This window comes from Haemorhous mexicanus, chromosome 1 (genome assembly GCF_027477595.1).
Source record: "Haemorhous mexicanus isolate bHaeMex1 chromosome 1, bHaeMex1.pri, whole genome shotgun sequence".
In the NCBI taxonomy this organism is placed as follows: Eukaryota; Metazoa; Chordata; class Aves; order Passeriformes; family Fringillidae; genus Haemorhous; species Haemorhous mexicanus.
In genome coordinates this window covers 126,613,524-126,632,086 of record NC_082341.1, presented here as the reverse complement: position 1 = coordinate 126,632,086, position 18,563 = coordinate 126,613,524, and the positions used below count along the sequence as shown (strand labels likewise).

At 40.2% G+C, this 18,563-nt stretch overlaps 2 protein-coding genes across 4 annotated transcripts; one reads left to right on the top strand and one right to left on the bottom strand.

The window, feature by feature from the left end:
- Positions 1 to 7: 7 nt before the first annotated feature.
- Positions 8 to 3,077, bottom strand: TMEM70 (transmembrane protein 70). Of its 2 annotated transcripts, none has more exons than XM_059862398.1 (3): positions 2,893 to 3,077; positions 1,725 to 1,836; positions 8 to 682 (listed from the first exon to the last, which is right to left on the bottom strand). In XM_059862398.1, exons 1-3 carry the CDS (start codon positions 3,043 to 3,045, stop codon positions 225 to 227), a joined length of 723 nt encoding a protein of 240 aa, XP_059718381.1. In that variant the 5' UTR covers positions 3,046 to 3,077; the 3' UTR covers positions 8 to 224. The 2 variants fall into 2 exon arrangements, with proteins under 2 accessions (XP_059718381.1, XP_059718390.1); XM_059862407.1 differs by lacking the exon at positions 2,893 to 3,077 and adding an exon at positions 2,439 to 2,824.
- An 865-nt stretch (positions 3,078 to 3,942) lies between these two features.
- Positions 3,943 to 18,029, top strand: ELOC (elongin C). 2 transcript variants are annotated; one of them, XM_059862442.1, is made up of 4 exons: positions 3,943 to 4,048; positions 11,302 to 11,363; positions 12,806 to 12,949; positions 15,413 to 18,029. In XM_059862442.1, exons 2-4 carry the CDS (start codon positions 11,360 to 11,362, stop codon positions 15,601 to 15,603), a joined length of 339 nt encoding a protein of 112 aa, XP_059718425.1. In that variant the 5' UTR covers positions 3,943 to 4,048; positions 11,302 to 11,359; the 3' UTR covers positions 15,604 to 18,029. The 2 variants fall into 2 exon arrangements, with proteins under 2 accessions (XP_059718425.1, XP_059718434.1); XM_059862451.1 differs by lacking the exon at positions 3,943 to 4,048 and adding an exon at positions 4,268 to 4,405.
- The last annotated feature ends 534 nt before the right edge of the window (positions 18,030 to 18,563 follow it).

Below are 18,563 nucleotides of genomic sequence, written 5' to 3'. Positions count from 1 at the left end.
ACAGGGCTAAGCATCTCCTTTTTTTACTGTATTTTATGTCATTAACTCTAAAGAAATCCTCACATTGTTTGCAATATTTTTTAAAAAGTGTCTCTTTTTATACATTCCAAAATGCATATGGAAAACTCCAGCTACCTGATACTTAAGCAAGTGTAATAGATTTTTATATTCTTTCACATATATAGTACTGCACTATGGACAATGATACTGACATTATCTTCAAATTATTTCCTTTCATCAGCTTCCTTTACCGCCTCTAAATCCTCAAATTTAAAAAATGAGGATTTATCATAGCCCATGAGATGGTTATAATCCTGAGGATTTGGGAAAAGCGTAGGATTAACAAGCATTGACTTCGTTTTAGCGTAAAATGTTGTAAACATCTTGGAGATGTCTGGAATCTTTACATCTTTCTGATGGAAAACAGTTGCTTTTTCTGCCAAGATGGCATTGTAGGTAATGGCTGTGTAGGTGTCCACTTCATCTTTATAATAGAGCCGGATCACGTAACCTTTTGTAAGGAGATGCAAAGTAACTGGAGTTACAAATGTAAAAATTCCGATCAACCCATAAAAGGCAGCTTGGACAAGCAAACTTTCCACTCCAATACCACTTTTGAGCATGATGTAGGGCATCATGAACAGGTTGAATATGCTGGTGGAGTAGGAGAAAAACTTCACACCTACATAAAAGAAATCAAAGAAAATAAAGGTTAACACTTATGAGCAAAATTTGCTCTACACTCTACATATTTTTCTGCCACATAACAATGCCATTACTTGAACTGATGAAGTTACTGAAAAGTCCTTTCCCTATTTTTTTAAGCTTATGGAGAAACCATTGAAAGTTCAATCTGCCTCATTGCCATCGTTCTGATTTGTTTGCACCTTCATGCTGGCTTTACCAAAGCTGGCATTATTTCTGTGATGCAGCCAGCTATTAGCTGTTATGCTCACATATGAAGTTTTTTTCTGCCTTCACAGGCAGAAGAACTGATTTCTAATGAGACTTAACTCCATTCATGGACACGTGTAATGGTGCTCATTGAAGAGATGGCAGACAGGGAACTCCTCTCATCAACAACTAATGCTGACACTCAGTGTGTATCACAAAGCCAGCTGGGCTGCAAAGCACAAACCCTGGGTTACTAAATAGTAACAAGCACTCTCCACCCATTTTCATGTGGCTTGAAAGACAGTAGCCAGTGCTGTGGACTACCCATAGTCCTTAAATCACCCTGAAAACCAGGAGCCCAAGCTGCTGTGACAAATAAGTATGTTAGGACACATTTCAAAGATGTGTATCAGAAAACATCCAATGGCTTTGCCTTTCACTAGGTCTTTGCAAATCTTTCTTTGGCCAGAGAATGTTACAAAGACTCATTAGAGATGGAGCTCTTTATCATAATACCTGCCTGCCTGGGAAGCATTTCAGGAACACTTCCAAGCAAGCAGAATGTAAACAGCAGTTACAGCTTATCTTTGTTGCTTACTGGGTTGGATAAGCCACCCCAAGAGCCTCAAGAGAAGCCAAAGAAGGCTAAGGGGTTACAGAGATGAACAGAGCTCCCTGCACACCCAAGAAGAGAAGCAGAAACAAAGCATCACTATCACTATTTTTTGTACGTATGATCCAGATTTTGGCAGACTTGGAAAGGAGAACATTCACTTCTAATGTTTCATTTTAAAGTTACTAAATACTGTTAAAACTACAACCCAACATACCCAACACTGTCTTTGCCAAATTTCCTTTATAAACTAATCTTCCATGTTCTGGGTGATCATGAGGGGAGGATGTGCTGAGGCTGCGAACAGCCACTCCTTGAAAAGATGCAACCTGAAAGATGAAACCAGTACAGGGCTAAGGAAGATCAGTATTACACCTTATATCTACCTATCCATGCAAACACACACATACACACATATAGGTACATGTATACACTCAGACAAAGTTTCTCCTTGCCCTGAACCTATTCCCAGCATTTCAAACTAAGGATTAAAGTTAGGTTACATTGCCAAAAACTCCAATTGATATGCTACCTGACTGTTTTAATAACTTACCATGTAAATATCATAAATTAGCATGAAATATTTGCAACTCCATTACTGACAATTGAGGCAGCAATCGTTTTACACACAGCTTTGCAGAGAGACATTCATGGCATCTGTGTGCATCACATCTCTGTCTGATCATAAAATAACAGAATGGCCTGGGTTGAACTGGGCCTTAAAGATCATCCAGTTCCAACAGCCCTGTTGTGGGTAGGGACACCTTCCACCAGGTTGCCCCAAGCTCCATCCAGGCTGGCCTTAAGCACCTTAAGGGTTGCAGCATCCACAGCTTCTCTAGGCAACCTACTCCAGTGCCTCAAAGAAAAGGATTTTTTTCCTAATATCTTATATTAGCTAAATATCCTCCTTTAGATTAGCTAAACTTACTCTCAGTTTTAATCCATTTCCCATTGTCCTGGCACTTCATGCACTTGTAAAAAGGCCCTTTTCCCTACAGGACTTTCTTGTAGGCTCCCTTCAGGTACTGGAAGGCCACAATTAGGTCATCTCGAAGCCGTCTCTCCTCCAGGCAGAACAAACTCAATTGCCCCAATCATTCACCGAAGGACAGGTGCTACATGCCTCCAGTCATTTTGGTGGCCTCCTCTGGACTCGCTCCAGTAGGTCGGTGGTGGCCCCAGAGCTGGACAAAGCACTCCAGGTGGGGTCTCACCTGAGCGTATCACAGGAGGTACGCCTCGAGGAGCACCTCGCTTTCCTCCTCAAAATCCCCTAAAGGCAAAACCGCCAATCCCAGGGCCGCCGCCCTTTCCCCGGGGGGCGGGAACGCTCCCCCCGTTCCCACAGTCCCCACACAGTCTCCAGAGCCCCCACACAGAACCTGTTGGGGCCTCGCAGCGGCAGCGGCCACAGCGGCCCGGTGGCGGCAGGCGGGCTGCGCGGCGCCCCGCAGCCATGCGGAGGCGGAGGCGCGGCGGCAGGCGGCGGAGGCGGCCCGGGCGGAGGCGGCCCGGAGCAGCAGCAGCGGGAGCATGGCGGGGCCGCGGCCGCACCGGGGACACGGCGGGCGGTGCCACACCGACAGCCCCCGGCGCGCCGCCGCCACGCCGCGCTTTGGTTCCGGCAGTAGGAGGCTCCGGCCGGCTCCGCGGCGCCCCCGTCAGCATCTCCCGCACGCCGCTCGGCTGCAGAATGCCGGAATCAGCTGGGCTGGAAGACACCTCTGAGGACATCGAGTCCAACCTGTGGCCAACATCACCACGTCAATTAGACCATGGCATTAACTGCCCCATCAAATCATCCCTTAAAACACCCCCCAGAGATGGTGACTCCACCACCTCTCTGGGCAGTCCATTCCAATGTCTAACATCCTTTCCTCCTGATGCCCAACCTGAACTTCTCCTGACGCAGCTTGAGGCCATTGCTTCGTGTCCTCTCACCAGCTGCCGGGGAGAGAGGCTGACCCCACCTATGAATCTCCTTTCAGATAGTTGTATAGAGCCATAAGGTTTTCACTGAGCCTTCTCTTCTCCAGGCTAAATTATGCCAGATCCCTCAGGTGCTCCTCATAAGGCTCGTGCTCCAGAACCTTTACCCAGCTTCGTTACCGTCCTCTAAACAGCGTCCAGCACCTCGATGTTATGCCTTAATTGAGAGGCCCAGAACTGAACACAGGACTCGAGGTGCGGCCTCATCAGCGCTGAGCACATCACTGCCCTGTTCCTGCTGGCCACACCATTCTGCATACAAGCCAAAATACCACTGGCCTTCCTGGCCAGCCGGGCACGCGTTCGCTCATGTTCAGCTGCTGTCGGCCAACACCACCTAACCCTGACATGGCGGGCCTGCAGATGCCCCCGGGAACTACGCGCCCCAGCATGCACCGCCCCGCGCGCACAGCATGCCGGGAGCACGGGCGCCGTACGGGCTGGGCGCGGGGGGGCCGGAAGCGGCCCGTGACCCGGGCGGAAGCGCTCGGAGGCAGCTGGGCCGACACCGCGGCCCTGCGAGCGGGGCGGAGGGAGCGGCGCCCACGGGTGAGGGACGGCCGCGGGAGCGAGACCCTGCCGGGGCCGCGAGGGACACCCCGGGGGCGGGGCACCCCGTCGGGCGGGGAGCGGGTAGCCCCGGCAGGCGGCTCCGCGGCGGGTAGCGGGCCTCGCCCCGCGCCCGGGGTGGGGGGGGGGCAGAACGGGGGCCGGGCGGAGGGGCCGGAGCGGCGCCGGAGGCCGTCGGGGTTGGCAGGGCGCGGTGCCAGATCGGGGTTCTCCCACTGAGGTGGTGGCGAAAGGCGCGTTCCTTGCCCAAAACGCTCTCTTTGGAATCCCGGCGCCGCCGGAAAAGGGGCTCTCTGGAGCAGTGCTGGGTTTGAGCATCGCCCCCAAACTCCTGCCGTAAGTGACGTTCGCCCTTTTCCAACGCCAGGCTGTAGAGAGAAGGGAAAAAGTTCAGGTCGAAAGAATTTAGGATGCGCCCCCAGGGGTTGTTTTGCGAAGGTGAGAAGTGCTGGTTAAAGCGATTCGGCTGTAATGGTCGGCGAATATAAGCAAAGGAAAGGGTGCTACCCCTACTTGTAGAGAAAGAAAGGAGCTTTTGGCTGCTGTGTGTTCCTCAGAGCGAGGTTCTGCGTTAATACAAGGTAACCTGAGCATTGGTAAGTTATTGAAGGCTTCACATGGTATGTGAAAAGGTGATGGTGCTGCTGGCAGTTCACTTTGATAGTCAGTTTGGTCTTCCACCAATATTTAATAACTTTTATTAAATATTTCTAAGTGCGTTTGGTAAGTTAAGCTTTGCATTCTGAGGAGACCTAGATAGTCGCAGGCCGTTTGTTTACTTGGCTTCGATGGTTTTTGGAAGCAAACCAGAAAAACATAGATAAACAGGTACGTCAGAGATCTTTAGGGTAAGAACCACTTTGTGCGCTTATTTCTGAGTAATCCCCTACATGCTCCCAATTTTCTCCTTTTGCTATAAAAAGGGCCAAAATAATTGTTGGGGGAGAGATCATGATCAATTAACTGAAGAGTTACTTTGAACGGGAATAAGTGTTTATTAGTTTTCCTGTAGTACATTGGCCACATCTTTGCTCAGGTGGCACACACCTTATGCCTTGAGATCAGCCTTTTAATGAGCTTAAGTTATATCAGTAAAATGTTTACGTCAGTAAAATTTTTGGTAACGTTTTCACTGTGAGCTTTGAGATAATTTTTAGAAACTTAACACTGCAGCATTTGTTTTTTCCTTGTTGTGTCAGAGAAATGCCATTTGAGATTTTCTTTTTTTTTTTTTTTTTTTTTTTTTCTGTACCAGAGTGGGGGATGAACAGATTTAGATAGTTTCACATAGCCTTAATGTGAAGAACTTTAGTATTGTTAATTGTTTTTAATATTGTCGTGGAGAGACAAATGAGTATCGCACTCAAGGATACTCAGCCTCAGGTGTTTTACTGTGTTTTTACAATTCTCATGTATGTTACAAGAAATCCTCAAGTTATGTCATGAAAGTATGGGGTTTGTCAGATTATTTTAAGAAACTTCAATGAATTTTGACAAGTCTCTTAGCACCTAGAAAGGCTTAGGATTTAGTTAGCTTTATTGTGGGGTGGTTTGCATAACAGCAGTTTTTGGTGAATGCCTGTAACATGAGGGCAGAAATCTATGCCCTGTAAAATTTTGCCTCTTTTCCCCCAATGGCAAGCGCTGTACAGTACAGCTTGGAAGTTTCTTTGGAAGAAAATAGTGACACTCCCCTTCCCATGTTTTTGAGGTTTTTTTGCTTGAAGCTTTCTGGAGAATTACTGAAAAGGAAAGTTTCTTTAGACAGGAAAAGAAATCTTTAGATTTTTTTGTACTCTGTACATGCAGTCTTACCCAATCTCCTGTTTATCTCAACTGGCATTCAGGTGCAGTATGCCTTCCTCTCACATTCCAGTGTGTCCCAGGAAATTTGAATTTTAGAGCCTGAGAGTATTGGAGTAGGGAATCGGCTGATTTGGAAATCATGCTCTCCCAGTTTTTCCTCATGTTTTTTCTAAAAGTGCTTCAATCCCTTAATATTACCTTAATTATTTTTCAATGTGTGCTGAGCAGTGAATGCTAAACTGAAGAGTGGTGTTTTTAAACAAGTTATTATACAGGATAGGGTAGAATTTAGGATTGAACAGTGGGAGGCTGCAGTTGTAACACGCAGCAGTCTTTGGTAATTGATAAACTCTTACTGATATATAAAAGACACAAAAATTGTCACATTTGGCTTTTAAACAAACATAGGAATTGGTGAAGGCCAATTTGCCATGTTTTCTAGAAATGAATAGTGTAGGATAGAAATGTCAGCAGCTGAAGCATACAAAAGTCATATGTATGTCATGCAGCTAATGAATTGGAAGCTACTTCAATTTCCTTAAACCAGAAGCTGAGTTTTTAAAGGATTTTCCTGTGGGATCAAAGAATCTGAATGCTTGAAATGTTTACATAGATTCAGTGTTCTTGTGTGAATGGGAACAGAGAAGTGAGGTTCTTGAAGCTGTGCAGTGGTCCAGTGTGTTCAGCTGCATTAGCCTATGTCCTTCAAGTCTACTCCACTCATTGGCATACAAGGCATACAAAGAAATGATATTCTGGAAATTCTGGCAAACTTGGGAGATCAGCATGCATCTTTAGGAGTGAGCTGGGATGGTTGTGAACATCCCAGTTTCAGTTTTGTTCTTGCATTTGATGGCCAAGAGAAGCAGGAAGATTAGACTAAACAGACTAAACTTCCTATTTCTTCTTAGAGGTGTAAGAAGATGTTGAAGTAGGGAAACAAGAACACTTGCCTTGTGTGGCTTAATTGCAGTGGTTTAGAGATTTGTGATATTTCACACTATTTTGCCTTGTAGGTGTAAATATTCTGGCAGCTTGTGGCAATTTTCAGTTCTCTAATATCCAGACAGTTCTATGTTTTCTGGAGCAGGAAGTCCTTTTTAGACTAGTTGGAAAGTTTCTATGCCAAATACACTGGGTTTAGTTGTATTGTATGCTCCTTCTGATTAAAAAGTGGCATATCACTTTTATGTAACTTTCTTTTAATAAATGCAGGTTTTTGCCTTTTTATTTTTTTTAAGGGGGCAAAGCAGGAGAACAGTAATATCTAATATATGTGCTTTTTTGAGATTTAAGTCAGGGAGCTGAGCTACGTTGTGATAATGCCACATAAGCTTCTTGAAGGGCAAATGGAATTGTGAATGTAATTCAACATAAATTAGTGGTTCTTTGCAGGAGTCTGAAATAGTAGTCAAAAATATATAAAAAGTACATGTCAACAAAACTTGTATTGTTCTTATCCTGACTGCTGCATTGGTGTAGTCTTGGTGAAGTCAAACAGGGCAACTATAAAATGTATAAGTAATTAAAATATAGGTATTTACCAGGCATGTTCAGCAATCTGTCTCTTTATTCCTATTGATGTTCATGCTGCTTTCATTATACAGAAAGAAAATATAGTGATATGTTTTGTAATAAACAGTACACTGGAAATACACTGAGAGAAGACAATTTCTTGGAAGTCAACATACAAGGTTGCTTGGCTCTGCTTGACCTGTTATTTAAAACTTAAGGCCATGCCATTGTCAATTTAAAAAAAGGTACAGAAAATTTCCCTCCATGTTCCTTTTGTACTCCCTGTATGCACAAGTGAGAATTTGTGGGAGGTATTTCTATTTTCTTTTGTTTTATTTTCTGTGTGCACTTTTTTCTAACTTTGAAAGTGTTCTTATCTTCATACAATGTCATGACAGACTGAGGACTTCTTGATCCAGAAGAGGAACCATTGCTGGTTTTTTTAGGTTTTTCAGAGTTCCTGAGTTTCTTGTTTTTCTTTTCTCGTCATTTGTTGCATTGGCTCTCTGATTTTTCTGGACTCTCTGCTTTTGGCTATTTTGTCAGGAATAAATCTATACTGCTAATGGTATTCATGTTTTTTTTTTTTTTTTTATGACACATCATTGCATCAGAATGGAAATTGAGTGAAACTCGGTGTGTCCCTTGCTAATGTGTCAGATGCATCATATATTGGAAACATTATGTCTTTTTCTTAAAAGCAGGCTGCCTTTTCTGCATCTTTTACTTTTGGCAGTCAAATGTTTGGAGTTTTCCATATCCAGAACCAAACTTGGATTCTGGAATAACACTGTAAATTGTACTCATATTTTTGCTTATTTTCATTAGTTGAACTTAAACTGAAATATTATGTTGTCATCATTTTCCTGCCAATGTTTATCTGTTTAATGAGTTTTTATATTTATCTTCATCCCAGTTTTGCTAAGCTGAATAAGGAAGATTAATTTTTCTTTTATAAACAGGCTTTTTAATCATATCAGTAGGTTCCCTCGTAGTTCTTCTAATTCAAACTTCTTTTTCTTGAAGAGAGGAAGTCAGAATTGCGTGTGGTATTCCAGACAAACTGTTGCTCATGTGCAACATTGCTCATATTCCCTATCTTTATTGAAAAGGAATCCTCAATGTGCATTTGCCTCTTTGTCTGCTGTCACCCTTTTATTTTTCTTTTGTTCCCACAGACCTTTGTCAGTTTACAGTTTACCACAGAAAGACTATAGTCCCCAATAACATGCCCTGACTACATGAAAGGAGACTGTACTGGTCCCTTCTTGATTTCATATGACTTAATTTCATGTGGCTTCTAGTACACTGTTTTTTAGGACTGGTCACTTGTCCGTGTTACCTTTTGTCACATTTTTTGTTGCAATGCTTTCCACTTCTGTCTCATCCAAATCTGCCTATTCTTTTCTGGCAGCATTGTTTAAAAAAAAAAAATCAACATATTTCTTTGGAGGAACTAATAGTTCTTTTCTATGTTTGCAACACCATACTCTTGTAGTCTTGTAGAAAGGTTCTTTCTCATTTTAAGATTACCTCTCATCACATTTATTTAACCCCACATGATATATGAAGCCCAGATTGCATCTTGTTAGTTTCCTTTTTCCCAAAGAAAACGATTAATTTTCTAAAAACTAGATTAGTTCAGCGTGCCCTAAAAGTACGAAGGCTTACTGCATTTTTATCTACTGTTTAGTACAATTGAATTCAGACCACTGAGCCTGATCATTTTTTCTTTGTTAATTACTGTATTTTTCCTCTCTAATCATATGATAGCACATGTGATTTATTAAAATGCTCTTTGTGTATTTTTGTGACATCTGCTTTTTTTTTGTAGACTTTTTCAGTTCTCTATTTTCAATCTTTCAATGTATTACCTTCTTCAACTTATGCTTTTACCTTGCAAGGTGCTAATATATCTGCATTCCCATTAAATAGCCTTTACTCCTATGTTTAGTGGCATTATTTGTATTGTTAACCAAGGCATATTTTATCATCACCAACACTTCCAAGGAGTAGTATCACTTCTGTGTTATTTTTTTTGTTTTGGTTTTTTTTTTCAAGTATTAATATTTATAAATCATAGGTGGTTTCACTACTCTTTTGGAATGCAGCAAATGGTTTTGTGGCTAGAAAAAGAGGTAGTACAAGTGATCGTCTTTTGCAAAGTAGAAGTAGTAATGTGAGGTATTTCTTCAGTTCCTGAGCAACAGATACTCTCCAGTAAGATGACTGATTGCCATTTGCAAAAACTGTTGAAATAGGGTGCAAGATCAGTTTTGGGCCCTAACTGTCCCAGCACCCAAATGTAATTTCCTTATATGAGTTCCTAAAATTACGGAAAGTGATGAAGGCATTTAACACACCATGTTAGGGAATTTCTATTATAGCATACACAAATTAACTCTCAAAGAACATTCTAAAGTGTGCCTTATATTCAGGAACTTTTCACCTGCATGAGTACAGGTTAAAATGTTGCTTATATCAGTGTATTTTTTAGAGATAGTTCTGTAAAGTCAGCATAACTTTCAAAGGAAGCAGCAATGTAAGTGGAGGATTATTTTTGCTCATTTCTCTTCAGACAACTAAAAAGTATTGGTTATGTGTGCGTAGTTTCATTAGGTGAATATAACAAAGTGCCTTCTTATGAAAGCCTGAGGAGACATTTGCATTACTTCCTATTTGTAGCTGTGTAAAAGACAGATGGAATAAACCAGGGTCAAAGTGCTGGGCAGAAGTGAAGTGATCAACAATAGCAAAGAGGTGTCTGTAGTACTTCTTCCAAATCATGCAGCTTCCTCAGCTTGCTTACATTTTTTTGATAAATGTTTACCAGAAACATAGGAGGGAGAAAATGTGGGGTGTGGTCTCTATTCTGATCTCTTTACTGCCCTCAACCCTGAATATCAGCTGGGAGACCATCTAGAATCACTTGTACTATTTTCCTGAATCTGTGGACACACAGCAGTGTCATTGATTTGTACTGGGTTAATGTTTGCAGAGTGGCTTCTGTTATGAAAGGAATTTTAGGACAGCAGGTGGGTGGGTAGAATTTCTCTTCCAAAGTTTTCTTTTAGACAGAAGAGATGCATCTTGGGGTAAAGAAATAGAAGTTGTATCTGAACATACCAGATTTGTTTTGCAAATAAGTACTTCCATTTCTCTAACTCTTAAATTTCCTTTCCATAGAGAAAAATGCATGCAGCAAGCTGGATATCAGTATACCCGTTATGGAAGCTCCTGGTTAACTATACCTACATTATATGTCTGAAGTAGATTATCTAGGTGATATTGAGAACTGTCAATCTTCTGTGAAGGGCAGGTTGAAGGCCAGGTATTTAGTGCACACTGATTAGACTGATCCCTGAGTCTTCTCTACTCTGGCCTAAACACCCCCAGTTCTCTCAGCCTGTCCTTGTATGACAAGTGCTTCAATCCCTCAGTCATCTTTGTGACCCTTTGCAGGACTCATTTCCATCTGTCATACTGAACCCAGCACTCCAGATGTGTCCCAGCAGTGCCAAGTGGAGGAACAAGATCACATATGCCTCAGCCTTCTGGCAATGCTCTTAAATAAAGTCCAGGGTGCTCTTGGCCATCTTTGCTGCAAGGGCACACTGCTGGCTCATGTTCAATTTGTCCACCAACTCCCTCAGGTCTATTTATGCAAAGCTGCTTTCCAGCAGGTTGGCCTCCACATAGTACTGGAGGTGCTAAGGTGGAGGGTTTGCCTTTCCCATGGGTGAACTTCATAGGTTTCCTGTTTTCAAAGCATACTGCTCATCAACACTGCATGTTGTCTGTCATCATTTTCTCTTTGGAAGAGTGTTTATGGTAACATAAAGACTAATAAGGAAAGGGGAATTTCAAAATTATGCTGCTGACTCAAAATATTGCCACTTGTGTTTTTTCAGACGCTCCTATTGCAAAATCTGCAGTTGAAAAGAAACAATTTTTTTTTATAAGAAGAGAATGGGTAAGTTTACAATCTTAAGAGTGTTTCTTGGTTTTGTATGATTTGAAGCATTTTCTCTCTCATGCCAGTAGAGGAGGTGGATTCTAAGGCTTAAATGTTGATCTTGTCACTTCTTGTAGCCTCAAACTTCTATAGATGTTTTGTAGGAGAATTTTCTCAAGTGACTGTTCATTTATTGGAAGACTTGTTCAGGGTGTATCTATTCTACCAAAAAGTTTCATTTGCTTAACGTGCATAGTCCTGAAAATGTACAGGCTGAAATAGGAATGCCTCTAGGCTTTTATAGCACTGAACTTTTACATAATGGCCAAGAAAATTTCACTGTGTACTTTTTGAAATAATTCTTTGTTTGTTAACTAAAGTCAGCCTGTTGAATTCTGGCTCAAAGATCATAATACAGACTGATTCCAGATAAGTTACATTGTGTGTGATATGACTACATTTCTGAAACTGTTGTTTCTGCCTCAACAAATGACTGATTAGTAAAACAGGATTGGATGGATTCTGGTTTTGTCTATACTTTCTCTGACTGTATTATAGCATGTTTATCACTGGTAGAACTTTATTAAAATGGGTAGTAGCTACATAATACAATTTTAACTGCAAGTTCACAAAGCAACTTGACTGGGGGAATGTTTTATTTGCTACACAGGTGACAATAATTCAACTTTTAAAAGTAGCACTGTCAGGATACAATAAAAGAAGGCACAAAAAAAAAAAGGGAAGGGGGATAAAGCCTTCTGAAGAAACGAAGTAGAGAGCAGGTATTCAGCAAAACAGAAGGGAGAAGGGAAACAGAGGAAGCACAGTCCAACTGCTGTGGGGAGAATTTTCAAATCTCCCTTGGTTTAGTGCTTTGGCACCTTCCATGCTTTCTGCCAAACGCCACAACACAGGTATGCACTGATGCTGTAAGGTTCTAGGTCTGGTTGGGCAGTCAGGGAGTATGAGTCTTACTTCATGTCATTTCTTCAGTGCAGGAATATTGACTGCTTTTGTTCTTACCAGTTCTTCAGAAGGCATTTTTTCCTTGCCATCTGTATTTTGCAGTATCAGATATGCGTTTAGTTAATTTTTAGCAAGTATTAGCATGATAAACATGACTGTAGATTTAATGGAAGAAAGCAGTAGCATGTTCAATTGACTTGAGAATGTCTAAAGGAAAATTTCATTCCTATGTAGATTTTAAAAACAATGTCAGAATTTGATGATGGAGGGATGTTAATAAAAAACTTTCAAGTTTTGCAAAATTACTTTAAAACAGATTGCTGGTTACTTCAGAAGAATAATCTTCAAATATGCAAAATGCTTCTTTCTAATTTCTGGTTGTATTGGGCTCTTCAGTGTGCAAACAAAGTCATAGAAAAAACTGCAACTTGCATTTTTAGTAATGTGAATTAGTATATTGTGTTATGAAACCGTTGACTTTTTTTCCATTACAGATGGAGAAGAGAAGACATACGGTGGGTGTGAGGGCCCAGATGCTATGTATGTGAAGTTAATATCCTCTGATGGCCATGAGTTCATTGTAAAAAGAGAGCATGCATTAACATCAGGAACAATAAAAGCTATGTTGAGTGGACCAGGTAGGTACAGAAGACTTAGTACCTTTACCTTCTTTGTTTTCACTTTTGGACAGTTTGAATTTTTATCATGCAGTAAGTGAAAGTTAGAAAAAATGTTAACTTTTCCACATCCTGCCTAGTTCCTGTTTCCAGCAGAACAATCCATTTCTGTTGGGGTATTGTGGTACCAGACTTTAAATTGGACTCTGCTATTTGGGCAGTTAGGGATATTACTCTGTCCTACATTGCCACTAGTTTCCCATGGCAGAACTTCTGGTATTCCATATGGAGTTAATTTTCCTCATAGCAGGTCACATGGTTCTGTGCTTTATATTTGTGACTAAAACAGAGCCAGTAACACCTGTTTTAGCTGTTCCTGAAAAATGCACACTGTTCAGGCCTCCTCTGTTTCTCACTCTTTCCCCACTCAATAAGCAGACAGGAGGGTGTGCAAGAGGCTTGGAGGGAACACAACCAACGTGACCTGAACAAACTACTGAAGGAGATATTACATTCCATATGCCTTGCTTCAAAGTAAAAAAGGGAGAGGTGTAAAAAAAGGGAAGTGAGCCATCTTGTTTGAGAACTGTCTGGTCATCAGTCTGCCCATGGGAGGTGGTGATTGCCATTGCATCACTTGTTTTGTTTCCTTTCTCTTCTCTCAGCCTACAAGTTTTCTTGCTTTTACTGTTCCTTTCCTCTTCCCTTGTCCACCCACAGCCGAGGCAAATGAGCAGGCGGCTGTGTGGTGCTTTGCTCCTACTGGGGTTAAGGCCACCACGTGTTGACAGCATCCTATAGCAAGGAGTTCCTGAGCTTAATGATGAAAGTTAGCTTGAGGTGAGGGTAGATAAACTTAGAGGAGGGAAAGACCCTCACGTGTTACTGAATATATGAGACTATAACTGGTTTAAGAAGTGTCTGAACTAATTTTTGAAGACCGAAAGGGTGGGGGAAAGAACAGGGAGAAGTTAACATGAGTGCTTTCTCTCTTCTATACTTTCATCCTGTGTGTTTACCTTTGGCCACTTCAGTGTTTGGGCAGTAGGCTACATGGAGCTGAATATGGTCTTTCTTATGTTCTATTTTAGATTCTGGTGAGACTGGAGAGATCTATTGATTTAATATATTTTTTAATTACTTAGCAATACTTGGGCAAACTGAGCAATTAAAATGTCATTTTAATGGTTGCATTTGAAAATACATAGTAAGTGTTTTGTGTCCATGTCAGCCTCCCAGACATCTAAGAAGAAGAATAGTTACAAGACTTGCTCTGAATTCATTCAGTGTGAAGGAATAAAAGACAAAGTAGCCTGCTTAGGGGGCTAGAAACTGACTCTGTATAGGACTCAGCAGTCCAGAGTATTTTATATAAGTACTAACAAGATAAATGGGTCACAAGGAAAAATACTGTTGCTGTCTAGTTCAGTAGATCATAATTTCACTGATGTGTACGTCTTTTGTTTCAGTGCTGTAGCTTGGCCAATATGCTAACATTTCTTCTTTTGCTTCCAACTGTTCCTGGTCTAAATTCAAGCCATATTGGCTTCAGTGCATGCAGATGTTTCTACATAAGTCTGTGTTGACATTAGTAAATAGCTCTTCCTTTTAGCTAGAAGGAGATGCCCACAGAAATAGTGGGAACTAAACATTGCTAGTCTCCCATAAACCCGGAGTTAACGTTAGTATTTTTTTATTGCCATTCAGTTTAATGATTTGAAAGTCCAAAGATGTGAGGGGAAGAGAGACAAAAATATTATAAATCCTGTGGGATTAACCATAGGATCCTAACTTTTGTATCATCCAGGTTTCATGGTTATAGGCACTATAGAAAGCGAATTTCAAATGTACTTGTGTTTTGAGATATAAAGAAAGAAAGAATTAATTCTTTCATATCTAATAGGGGTAAACTTATACTGCATGAAAACTTCCCTCCAGTACAAGTAGAATTTCCCTGTCCCTGCTATCTGTTTTTATATTTATCAAGTTAATGTGTCTTTGAGGTTTCAACTCTCTTGTCAAATCTACCTGAAACTGAGGAATTCAAAGCTACTGGGTCATAGAAGGGACTACTGATATACACATATATGTATGCAGATATGAAACATCTAGAAACCATTTTTTTTTCCATTTGATAAGACAGCCAGAAATTTAGTTTAATGCCTCTTAGAGCTTAGCACACAGCTAAATACCTATCAGCTGTATTGGAGTAAACCTAAATTTCCAGTGTAGTTGTTCAGAATAATGTTGATAGGCTGCAGCCTAAATAAACATTTCATAGTGCTGAGTGTCTTAATATTCTTGAGGGCTCTGAATGTGGCACATCCTGCTTCACAATGGAGAATCTAATACCCGTGAAGATGAGACTTAGGCAGGTCTATTTAGAATGCATTGTATTAATATGGTAAGTTGTTAAATTTTGCAGTGAGTTGAGATTTTGACTTCTGGTTTGGTGTTCTTTTGTGTTGTTTTTTCTTTCTACAGGGCAATTTGCAGAAAATGAAACAAATGAGGTCAATTTTAGAGAGATCCCATCCCATGTCCTATCCAAAGTATGCATGTATTTCACCTACAAGGTCCGCTATACTAACAGCTCTACGGAGATTCCTGAATTCCCAATTGCACCTGAAATTGCACTGGAACTTCTGATGGCTGCAAACTTCTTAGATTGTTAAATAAAATAAATTATAATAAAAAAATGTAAAACTTTTTTCAGTATTTAATACATGTAGTTCAGTTAGTAACTTTTTTCAGATAGCATGTTGCGTGTGTGCTGTTGAGAACTGTAAAGTTCACTGCAGAGCAATTGCCTTCAGTTCTTTTGCATATAGCAATCATTCAGTTGGAGTTTGTTTTGCTGCTTACACAAATAAGGACCTTTTCACAAACTGAGACAAATAAACAAATATGCCAATTAGTAGATGGCTATGCCTTATCCTTTAGGTGTGGTAGAACTTTCTTTTAATACAATGGCTGTAGCAAATACTGGAGTTTAGTCTAATACTCTCTGAAAGATAATTATAGTTACATTTGAGTAGCTGTTAAGGGTTTCTAGCTTTCTCTTATTTTTAAAGTTTCTAAACATCTGAACTTAATCTCCTTTGTAAAATAGCTGTCCTGTAGCATAGTTACACTAACTAGATTAGAAGTGCCCTCTTTGTATACTGTCAGTGATATTCCATTTAGGTTGAAAGTGGAGTATGTAGGAGAATGCTTAAGGCTTTTAATTTAAGTGATAGATTAGACATGTGCAAAGGTGTACTTGATAACATTTTGCTTCTATAACCTCAATTTACCCCAAATATTCCAGTCACTTGTCTGTACAGTAAGATTGTGATCCTACTGACAGTGACTTTTAAGGGGCAAAATAACTGTTCAAATCTGTGTATATTATCTTCTATATAACATATATGGTTTTTCTTAATATACTGTCACTAGACCTGATAAGGATTTTATATGACTTCAGTTATGGTTTATTTCCATTGTTCTGATTGTTTATGTAAAGTCTGTATTTAATCTCTAGAATAGTAGTCATTTAAATTTTGTAACATAGCAACTGAAAAGATAGAAGTAGTCCTACCTTTTACCTCTTCCTCAACTTCTCCCTTGTACCCATAGCAAAAGACCCTGAAATGTGGAGGTCTTTTATATTTGAAGGAAAGGACATTAAGCAGATGTTTTAGGAGCTGTTTTATAAATTTCATAGGTATTTCCAGTGTTTTTAAAAATGTTTTAGGGGAAAAGGATTGGCAAGCCACTGACATAATACTAGAGTGGAATATGTTATCTCTTGTTAGATCCTGCTGGCAGTTGCCTGTAGTATCAGTTCTTTGTTCAAAACAAGTTTCCATAAAGAAAACAACTTAAGACAAGAACTTGCGTTTTGTTCAGCTGCAGCCTGAAGAACCCTTCTGCTAAAATCATCTGTAAATGAGAATAAAACTAATGCATCATGAGAAATGATGCAGGAACAATGTAATTAGCATTTCCATCAGCTGCCACTGCTTCAGCTTTGTTTTGATCAAGAAGTGATTGTGGTCTATCATGGAAAAATCCCATCAGCTGATGGTGGAACCTCTTTCTTGATGTTTTAACTCACAGCTGATTTAGAGGGCTGAAACTCTCCTCTAAACCTGTTTGTCAACATGAATACAACATGGAAGTGATTTTCCTGGATGAAAACTAGTAACTTAGATAGACTATGCAGTCTGCCCATGGAGGAGGTCAGTTCTGACAAATGAAATTTTATTCTGGGCTTAAACAATGCTGACGTTTGTCAGTGTGTTAGTAGATTAGCTGACATTTATTCACGTCACATACTTTGGCACAATTTAATGTGTTCATTCTGGGGATGTTTGTGACTAGATTGGCTTTGCACGGTAAAGCTGAAGTGCATTGTAGGGTGATTGTCTGAAATTCCATGTGTAAGCACTCTGGTCAGTGCTGATAGTAACTCATTTTAAAGAGCACTAGAATGATAAACCAGAGATACCCTGTTATGCTGCTTTGGTTAGAGCCGCTAGGAATACCCTAAAAGGTCAAGGAATACAACATGGATATTTTAGTCACAACTACATATCAGTCTGAGTGAGTCTTAAGTTCACTAGCCATTTTTAACAGTCTTGAGGCTAATGACTTGAGGCTAAAAATTATTTAGTTTTAAACTAAGGCAAAAAGGATGCCATTTTTTAAAACAGTGGGCTTTTCTTTTTTTTTTTTTTTTCTCTGTCTTCCCCTTTTTAAGCATTCTAGAACAATTTCCTTGATTTTGTTAAAATACATTTGCATTTTAAGATTCTGTACTTTAGCAGTAAGGTAAAATAGCTGGTTTAGCTCTGAATAATAATTTTGTTGGTTTTCTTTCAGCTTAATGTATTATACAGTAGCTTTGAACACTCAGGAATTGCAGTAGTGTCCTAGAGTGCACTATTTGCAAAACCACCGGCTGTTAAAATGAACCAGATTTCTAAGGGGGAGGGGGGCAGGGGGAATTAGTGCAATTTCCATGGTAGTTAAATGGGTGTGCTATTATCAGACAATTGGAAACTTACCACGCTTAACCCCTGAGTTCTAAATAAATTTCAAAGTTGAAAATTTTTAACCCTGTGTTTCTGTTGATTTATGACATCCTAGAGGAAGTGTTCATATGCAGAATCATCATTTTCCTGGCTCTACTATATGGTGAGCAAAATGCTAATGTAATTAGTATTTGGATAATAGGTTGTGAAGCTGCATGTATAAAATAAAAGGTGATGGGTTTTTTCATAGTTCTAAAAAGTTTCACAGAGTTGAAGTGTTAAGATATCTTTGTGCTGCTCTGAATTACAAGCATCCACAATTCTCAGCACCAAGTACTAAAAAGGCATGATACTCCTGAACAGGCTTGAAGAAGATACTTCGAGGATATCCTGCTGGGGATATTTTGAAAACTTAACTACCCTGGGTTTCCACATCATGGTACTTCTTTTGCTTAGAAAGGTAGCCCTGTATTTGAGGTTCAGATTTTAAGCTGAACTGCTGATTTAGTCATAAAAACTTCCAGATTCTTTATTAACTGTAAACAATGAGTAGAGTCATGCTGCATTATGGTTTGTCATCATTTGAGTGTGTATAAGCTGCTGAAGAAGTCCCTTAT

Bases quoted from the DNA above. Each gene is read 5' to 3' on its own strand.
- ELOC (XM_059862442.1), top strand. The intron at 12,950-15,412 runs GTAGGTACAGAA...TTCTTTCTACAG, and splicing joins AGCTATGTTGAGTGGACCAG to GGCAATTTGCAGAAAATGAA.
- TMEM70 (XM_059862398.1), bottom strand. From the start codon at position 3,045: ATGCTCCCGCTGCTGCTGCTCCGGGCCGCCTCCGCCCGGGCCGCCTCC. The intron at 1,837-2,892 runs GTTCTGTGTGGG...TTCATCTTTCAG, and splicing joins CCGCTGCGAGGCCCCAACAG to GTTGCATCTTTTCAAGGAGT. The intron at 683-1,724 runs GTATGTTGGGTT...TCTTTTATGTAG, and splicing joins TTTGGCAAAGACAGTGTTGG to GTGTGAAGTTTTTCTCCTAC.